The sequence below is a fragment of the Oryzias melastigma genome, linkage group LG12, assembly GCF_002922805.2.
Source record: "Oryzias melastigma strain HK-1 linkage group LG12, ASM292280v2, whole genome shotgun sequence".
Taxonomy (NCBI): domain Eukaryota; kingdom Metazoa; phylum Chordata; class Actinopteri; order Beloniformes; family Adrianichthyidae; genus Oryzias; species Oryzias melastigma.
The window spans coordinates 8,107,992-8,117,665 of NC_050523.1; the positions used below are offsets into that span (position 1 = coordinate 8,107,992).

At 37.2% G+C, this 9,674-nt stretch overlaps 1 protein-coding gene across 1 annotated transcript in view; it reads left to right on the forward strand.

The window, feature by feature from the left end:
• Positions 1 to 2,235: 2,235 nt before the first annotated feature.
• The window catches only part of itga1 (integrin, alpha 1), a 64,862-nt gene continuing 57,423 nt past the window's right edge, over positions 2,236 to 9,674 (forward strand). Inside the window, exon 1 of the mRNA XM_024299731.2 lies at positions 2,236 to 2,517. Within this exon, the coding sequence (XP_024155499.1) occupies positions 2,475 to 2,517 (43 nt within the window). The 5' untranslated portion in view covers positions 2,236 to 2,474. The remainder of the gene's footprint in view (positions 2,518 to 9,674) is intronic.

The following is a 9,674-nucleotide window of genomic DNA, read 5'->3' on the forward strand; positions in this document are numbered from 1 at the left end:
TATAGCAAACTGACTTCAATATGAATCGCTATAGTTTCTAAGATCTTTCTTTAAATTTCTGTGGTTGTTTACATTTTTCTTTGACTTTTAGTTTGAAGCACAAATCCAGAGATGTGAGTTCATTGTAGTCCCAGAAAAACAACAAATGATCTGACATTTTGGCTGAACGCAAATTTTTCCCCTACACCTTAAATAGGACGACGCTGAAGTTGGCTTCCGATTCGCGAGAGCATTCCACTGTATTTTTCGAATTCAGACCACCTAAAAACAGGTCCCGTTCGAAAACTACTGTACCTAGACAGTTCAAAAGCATAATTTAATCCTGGTTTGAACTGTCTAGGTACAGTAGTTTTCGAACAGGACCTGTTTTTAACTGGTCAGTTTGCAAAAAATGCAGTGGAACGCTCTCATGAATTGGAAGCCAACTTCAGCGTCGTTTAAAACAGGGATGTTTGTAGCCTCCAAACAAATTTTTTAAAGAGAAAAGCGTAGGGACTTAACGCAGCGTTTCCCTCCGCCAGTAGGGTAAAAAGAGAAACACGTCTTCACATCCTCTGAAGCACTTAAGTTTACATTTTAATATAACAACTTTTTATTTTAGCATGACTTTTAAAGTTATAAAACTGACTCTGTTATGTATTTTCTGAAGACTGGCAGCTACGTGCTAACGTAGCTAACCGGCAACAATTGATGACATCATCGACATTGAGGGTTAGTAACCTTCACTACTCACCATATAGAGCGTTTGCCTTTTTGTAGTGCTGTCCGAATCTACAATTCCAAAATCCAGTGCCCTAGAAATTTCCCAGAAGTCTTTGCAAAAAAAACACTGCATCGATGCTCACTACTTTGGCAAATATAGACCATAATGCATTGCGTTTTAACAATTTTTGCAAAAAATGGGTTTAATTTTTTTTTTTTTTTTAATAAACCATAAACCTTTTCATCATCCGAACACAGAGGAGTCATAAATATATGTTGTAAAATGCTCGTGTTGATTAGATTTTCACTTTGTGAAATTGGTGACGCATGGTGTCCAAATTGGTTTCAAAGTCCAGGGCACTAGATGGTCCTGCACTACATAGTTTTTAGTATTTAGGAATTAGGGTGGGAATTTGACATTCCCTTTGTTTCCATAACTCCCCGTCTAGAGGGCTAAATGTGTAGGGGTAGGGAAAAGCCAGTGGGGGAAGAATTCGGATTCCATCTTTCCATGATACTCTTGTTTATCAACTGTTAAATAAAACTTTTTCACAGAGATTTGTCTTCTACTTTTAGTATGTGGCACTGGAATGACAAATAAGAAACATTCTTTCAATGTGACAGCTTGCACAGATGTTGAAATTTCAGACATATTACACTGAGTGACCCCAACTCTCAACACCAAACCCCAGCTGCTGAGTGAACCTGCTCCCCGGAGGGAAACTTCCACGGACGGTTGAGTGCCAAAGGGTAATTTGACTAATTTTATCAGGGAGCATGAACAGCACTGTTGATGTTTACAAAAAGTAACATTTCTTTCCTCGGGGAAATGTTTTTTTCAAAAAGTTCTCAGGCAGTTCAGCACTAAAAAGGTATATTTTAAGAATCTTTTATATTTACTTAAAGTACTTTTTGGGGAAGTTAGGGCACTTGAATACTTTTTTTCATTAAAAATTACACAAGAGGAAACATTACTTATGTTTGATCACGTTTATTTATTTATTTTTTTAAAAGGTTCCCTTGAGTGTAATGCATCATACTTGGTTACTTAATAGAAACTTAAAAAATAAAAGCATTATATTCAGATTTCTTTCAAAATAAAATGTCTTAAATTTAATTTTTGCTTAGAATCATTTTTTTTTCTGAAAAACCTAATACAAAGAAATGTTTGCTTTTATATATTCATTTTACTTAAACTTTTTGGAAAGTAAACAATATTAAATATGTATGGTTCTTTTTTATTACAATTCATGAAGAGTAAAATCCCGCTTTTACCCCATCATAGATTTTTAACCAATGAGAAGATGTCACTTAAATATTACTTTAAGTTGTTCAAATGATAATTTAATTGGATTTTAATGCTCAGTTTAATAACCATGAGTAAATCCTCTCTAATTAAGACGAGATCCTTTTACGCAGTGATTGACTACATTCATCTCCAAACGTCATTCTCTCTTTTTCGGATGTTGCATGTCTCCCCCCTCGGGTGGACCCTCCCCTGGAACTTATATAGTCCTGTGAGCTGTGAAGTCCAGCAGCCCGCCCTCCTCCTCCTGCTGCTCAGATCAGATCTGACAGTCAGTCCGCAGAGCTGAGCGGGCGCGCAGTGGAGCAGCACCGGGACTTTGGTGTCTAAAGCGCGGGTGCTGAAGCTCTGGAGATGCCTTTTGTCCTTGGAGATCTTTTAACCAACTCCCAGAGGATCCGCGTTTAGGCTGGCTTGAAAAAGTGTGGAATAAGGAAGCGAGAGGAAACGCAGCGCGCGCGCCAGGATGCTCCGGTTCGGTCTCACGTTGACAGCAGTGATACATTTGGGTGAGTAGCGTCTTAAAGGGAGCTAGTCGATTTTATTTGACAGGCGGATCTGACTGGAGGGCAACTTTGCGCATCGACCAGGCGGCTAAAAGCATCCTGCATCTTTTAGATGTCATCCAGGCTGCCTGCGCGCATCAACGGCACCGCAATCTTCCGACAAACTGTCTCTATGACTGAGGGAAACAGCAGAAAGTAGCATCACAACTTATTTCTTTTTAGAATTTCTTTGTAGATGTCTATAATTGATGAAAACAAACTTTAACAGATGATGAAAAGTGTTCCATTCACTTTGATGAAAACCTTCAATAAAAGTGTGTTTTGTATCAAAGAGGAGACAGAGGAAGCAGTCTCCCCTTAATTCTTAGATTCCTTTGCTTACATGTGATTCTGGCTTGTGATGGTCATTAGAAAATTGAGTTAAAGATAAACTGAGATATTCGTGTGTCTGTGTGACCTAATCATTCAGTGATCATCCTACACCTTAGATGATGAAGGAGTAGGGATGCTACATTGTTAGATTTACTCCTTAAAGAATATTTTCCAAATAATAAATAACTCATAGGGGGTGTAACGATTCATTTTAACAATTCGATTCGTATCATGATATGATTCATAGTTGATATTAGTTCATTTGGAATGATACGATTCAGACTACAGTCACATATCCTAAAATGTCACCACGCTGTGACCTAAATGCAGGTTTTTCAGCAAATTTAGCAGGTGGCCCACATTTGTAATTGGTTGTACTTTTCATGTTTTAAGAAAAAGTTTAAATTTTACAGCAACTGGACGATTTGGTCACATTTTGAGGTTGCATGGTTGTAGTCCGATGACACGGCGGTTGTTTCCATTATGAGATTAGGCGACAGCCGGCCAGCAGCAGCTCTGACTGGACGAAGTGTAGGCCTAAATGTCTCCGGATGGCAGCCATCTATATCAAGAGCCATCGCCCGGCAGCCCTGGGGTATTAAAAAGCGGGCCATTCTTCACGCCTTATAGTGGCCTCTTACATTCATGAGCATAGCAACAATTTTTAAAAAAATTGTGTGGTGACATGAAATCTTGAAGATACTGCCGACACCTACCCATCGCACTGTGGCAGTTGTAGTTGTGACCGTATAGGATCACTGACCTAAAATTGATCCAATTAATGTTACTCAGAGATAAATACTGACCTCTAAACATGAATACAGTTACAGGGAAATCTAACTCTGTGGTTCATACATCCTTTGGTGTTCTGTACATAAAACAAATGCAAAACAAACCAGGTGCTCTGTTTCTTTGCATCAAGATTGATTACTTTCATAACGTTTACTAGAGGGACAACTCCTGGAGCTCATGTGTCTTAGAATTTTCTTAGATAACACTGGAATAACTAGAGTTTTGCCAATAGAGCTACCCCAGCAGGCCAGCATGTGCAAACTTTATTGACAGCCCTTATTCTCAGGAAAGTCTTACAGAAGATGGGGCAACAGGTGGTTTGAGTTTGGCATTGCGCAGGATAGAAGGGCATCTGGCTTCAATAAGTATGTGCTTGACTGGAGAAGAAGTAGACTAGAATGGCAATGAACATGTGAGACTATGGGTACTTATGCAATTGAGGTTGTTAAGTCCAAATTTGAGTTTGATTCTGCTTTTTTTTGGTCAGGTGTGAAAACTATGTGGAACTCTGGTGTGGTCCAAATGAGAGAAAATTGGTGACTGGGTTCACTTATGATAAACTCTTGTGTATTTTGTGAAGGCAAACATAGGGGGTGAGAAAAGAGAGCAGGTAGCATGATGGCTTACTCACAACCTGCCCTTACAGGTACTACTATTGGTGGACGAAAAATTGGCAAACCTGTTCCGGTTGTCACATGACACATCAAATTCATAGACCATTTGATGAGCTCATAGAGTGAAAATGTTCGTGCTCATTTTTTCTACGGGTATACTGCGGGCGACAAATTGTATAGTGAATACCTACACAACAGGTAAGTAGGAGTGATGTAGATGAGACACCGATGTGTCGTACAGATCTTTATTTTTTTTCAATCCATCTCTTGCGTCCTTCTGCACCTTTTCTCACCTGACAGGTGTGGCCAATGTGCCTTAATTGGCACCTGCTGTCTAATTAAGACAGGGGAGGCCACACCAATTTATTTTGGGGTTGGACCTTGGTAATCTTGATTTGTGGGCTTTATTTATTTTCTTTAGGTAGTTTTGGTTAGGCAGCCCATAGCAGGGAGATGCTGACTAAGTTGGTAGACATGGCTGGGTCAACAGACTTATTTCATGTTTGGCCAAGGTTCCCACTCCCTTTTGGTTTGTCTTTTTTAACCAGCACACTGATTATATTTTTGTTGTTTCATTTCAGGACACATAATTTCCTTTATTTAATAAACTGTGTCCCTTAAAGTAAATGAGTCACAACAAAATTGCAACTTGCACTTCCTTTAGGACAGGGGTATTCAAGTCCAGGCCTCGAGGGCCGGTGTCCTACATGTTTTCCTACATGTTTTCCAACCAACCTTCCATTGAAGCTCCTTATTGGCTGCTAATTTCCAGGATCAGGTATGTTTAGCCAATAAGGAGCTTCAATGGAAGGTTGGTTGGAAAACATGTAGGACACCGGCCCTCGGGGCCTGGACTTGAATACCCCTGCTTTAGGATGTGGCTGCAGCTGTCTACGACCCTTCATGGTTCGTAGACCTGTACAGGTCTACGACCCTTCATGGTTTGTAGACCTGTACAGGTCAACCTTGGTTGCTAGGGATTTTGGGCCCCATGAAAATAATTTTTATAGGGCCCCTAACACAGCGGCAAATTTGCATTAGCCAAACAGTCTGGGCCCTAGAATCAGACACCTTTACCCCTCCATTTCGGCTCCCAGATGTGACACATAAGCTGCATTTCCATTGACAATGAAATTAGATTTGCGTTAATGAATTAGACCAAGGTTGTAAGACTCCAGGCTTCGAGAGTCGACATCCTTTGGGGTTTTTTATGAAATCTTGCCTTATCTGCTGTTGATTACCTGGATCAGGTGTGTTTAGCCAATAAGGAGCTTTAGTGGCAGGTCAGATGAAAACATGTAGGACACCGGCCCTCGAGGCCTGGATTCTGACACCTATGAATTAGCCAAATGGAAACAAATCAATTTAATAAAAAAAACTTGCATTTATCAAAAAAAAAAAAAAAATGTTGCGATTGGAGGAGTTGGTTCTTGAGGCATATTGAAATTGACATATTTCGCAAAACAGCACTTTTTTCAAATCAAATGAATCACGTGTTCAACAACCGGAAACAACACTTAGATGTGCACAGTGGGCACCAAAAGAGGACCCACAACATCCTTCACCTCATCAAAAGTTGATGTGGAATTGTTTGATTCACAGCTGCTCTGTAAAAAGACAAGCTGTGAATTCTCAAAATTGCTTCATCTGTAGCCGCTCCCACATAGCCTGCTGCTCCAGAGCCTAAATAAGATGGAGACTTCGCCTTTGATAGATGATGCCACAAAATTGTGCTTTTATTTGGCATTTCGATTAACTTTTGTGCAGATGTAATGGAAATGCAGCTAGAGAGAGAGAGAGGGATGGATGGATTCCTCTCTCATAAGTATAAAATGGAATTTATGAGGTGAAAAAAAATTCTAGTCAGAGCTCAATTGGGCAATACCGCCTTCAAACAAGAAGCTATTGCAACTGCATTACTTGAGAGTGCAGCATGAAAGCAGACAAAAACAAAATGTGTTGGTCCTTCCTTTCAATCAAACCATTTCTGTCCAACTATCTTATTGTGACAGAACTCCAAAACTGCAGCAAAGGATCACCGTTTTGGTTGTTTATGATTCATCATGTCAATTAACTAAATAATTTACCTTATTGTTTTGTTAAGAATGACATCACACTAAATAATAAAGCTTACTCAATAGTAACTTTCCTATCTTTGATACCACATGATATTTGAGTACAATTTACTGTATGGGTGATACGGTTATCTGTTTCACATTAATATTTCAATGAGTCCAGTCATCTTCATCATTAGTATATCTTTCATTTTTTGTCTGGATTTTCATATCTTGTGTGTGACTCAGCTCACTGCTGGGATTGCAGCAGCCGGCACTAATCTGACACAATCTGTCTTCTGGCATCGGCCAAAAGATTCTCTGGAATGCTGAGTAAAGACGTCACTAGTGCCAACTCACTTAATCTTTTTAAAAAGACAAAAAGGTATTGATTTAAAAAATGGAAAGTGATGTCCAGAATAATTAATGAAATAACCTTTTTTTTAAAGAATAAACATTTTCTGAGTTTAAAGCTCGTTTCAGGGTGACAATTAGATTATAGCGCCCTGATATCACAAGATCAGTGTAATCTAGAATTATCTAACCTTGTCGGAGGTTTACCAGATAAGTATTTGTTTACAGTGGATATATATTCATGTCTAATTGTGGTGTTGGTGAAGGAGCTGTCTTATCCGCACGTACTGTTAGCTCACTTTAATAAAGCACGCCTTGTGGATCTGGCATGTCGCACAAAATCTCATAATAACAATGTCGCCACCCTAAACAGGGCTTCAGTAGAGACAATTTAGGCAAGTGATCAAGCATGTAGAACCAAACATAAAAAGAATTTAAAGTTTAATCCTATATTGAACAACATAAACTTGTGTTTTTCATATAAATATAGGGGTTTTTTTTACATTTTGGAAAGTTTTTTTTCCTTCACATTACATTAGGTCGTTCACTTGGTGCGTAAAAAGAAAAATGCCTAATAATCTGGAGCTTTTCCCGTTTGGCAGCATGGGAATCTTCACAGCTGTTGTAGTCTGTAACAATCTGAGAGGATGGCTAGGATTTTGGTTGATTTATTTTTTTCTTTTCAGTGCTGGCTTCATGTGATCAGAATGTGTTAATTGGTTGTTTTTCTCTGTACAGCTTTGAATACATCTTTAAAGAAAGTTTTTTTTTTTATTCCATATTTTGTCAAGGAAACAAGGGAAAAAAAATCAATGACAAAAATATACTTTACTGGAATCTTGTGCAGCAATTTGAAAAATAAAAGGCACAGCCCCACAAGAAGGAAGTAGAATCTCTGTTGTGATTAAAAGCACACCATAGATAATTTATGAAACAGAGTTAACTTTTGTCATAAGACAATGTTTTATCTCATCTTGCTTCACATGTAAATGTAAATATAAACATACAATTACAAAAAAGCAATGTAATGCCATTAATCTTAAGAATTGTTGAGAAATAAAAATGTGATCACCAAGCTATTCCTTATTTCTTTTGTCATTTTATTAGCTTTATCTAATTTAACAGAAAAACTAAGTAAGTAGTTTTTAAATGATGTTTGTCATTTTATTTAAGTATTTTTAGATAAAAAATATTGTGTGTAGTATTATTTTCCGTAATCCTTTGTTTTCTACAGTTCTGTAATGTTTTTCAGTGTATTGGGATGCACAAAAAATCATTACTTAAATTACTGACTTTCAACTTAAATTGGATGCTTTTATTATTCGTAACTCTACTATTTGGTGGTTATTAGGGATGCAATAATACACTATCCACATGATTTGGTTCAAACCTCAATTGTTTTTTATTTTCGATATATGATTTGTGTATTAAAAAATAGCAATAAAAAACAAAAATTCAGAAAAATCTTTTTTTTTATTAGGTAATAAGCATGTAACTATTAAGAAGAACCTTTAATGAAACAATTTTCAAAAATGAATTTCAGCACAACACACATGTTTGACACACTATACTGTAGGGATGCAACAATTCACTTTCCCCATGATGTGGTTTATTGAATTAATGAAACAGTTCGGTTTTAGACCCAGAATTGTGGGATCCCTCGTGGTTATGGTCTTATATCTGGGTTTGTCGTAACACTTATTCAAACTAAAACCTCATAATCAACATCACATCTGCATAATTTTACTGCACTGCAGTTTTCTCTGTAACTACTATTTATTATTTAAAAAATCATGTAGTTTTAGATGAAAGTATTTGTATTTAATATATACTGTTGTTGTATTGTTTATAATTTGTTTCATTTTTTGTGTACTTTCATTGGTTATTCTCTAACTGTCAGGATTGCTTTTAGAGATTCCCATAAAGCTTTGCTAGTTCTGTCTAAATGGCATTCCCTTGATATCAAAGTTAGAAGGATGTTCTTTTTTTTTTTTTTAGGTTTTAGATACTTTCAGAATTTAGAGGAATAACAGCAAACATCAGCACAGACTATGTCCCAGAACAGTCAAAGAGAAACATCTCCTGTCAGTTTCAACAGAAAAGTGTTGCAGAATTTCTTGTTGTTTTGCTTTCTTAGAGTGAAATTCATCAACATTTTAGAGGTACAACTACATCACCATTTGTGTGACATCCTGTAACAAATGTGTTTATCTAACACAGAAGTGCTCACACAGGAACTGAAAATGCGGTTTGCCAACAGCAGAAACGTGTGGAAGTCTTAAAGGCAATTGATGCTCGCGTTGAAGCTGCAGAAACAGTTCAGTGCCAGCGTGAATAGTTCACACCTGTTTGCAAAAATACAACAGGTTGTGGTGAATTATGTGGTGCTGCTGCAATTCTAAATTTAGGCATTTGGGAAAAAAGGAAACAGTTAAACATGTTGAGAGAAGCTTTTGTTGGCTAGAAAAAGGAGAAATTTGATTATGAATTTAATTTTCTTTACATTCTTCATCATCAGAAAAATGCCACAAGAACATGTTAAAAACACACAAAAAACACAAATGTAATCAAAGTGGGTCTTTAGGCAAACCAACAGATCTCCAAATCCCAGTTTTGCATCAAAGTTTATTTTTGAGGCATTCTGCTTCATTTTAAGTGTAAAAGATAACAGAGATCTCAATTTTATTGCAAGTGAATCTTGATGTGGTTTACTACAGTCTGAACACAGTCGGAATTTTCCATCACAAGTAAGTTAACAAGATTTAACGAAAGAAGAGCATTGCATTTTGAACAGTCACAACTATGGAAGTTTTTTTAGGTCAATTAATTGAAAAATAGTTTTCAATTAACAATTGTCAATTGAAAAATGCATAATACTTTCAATTATGACCTAAAAAAACTTCCATAGGCTGTTTGTCGGGGAAAACCTAAAATAAGATCACACAATGAGCTCATACAGCAATACGGAGTCCCT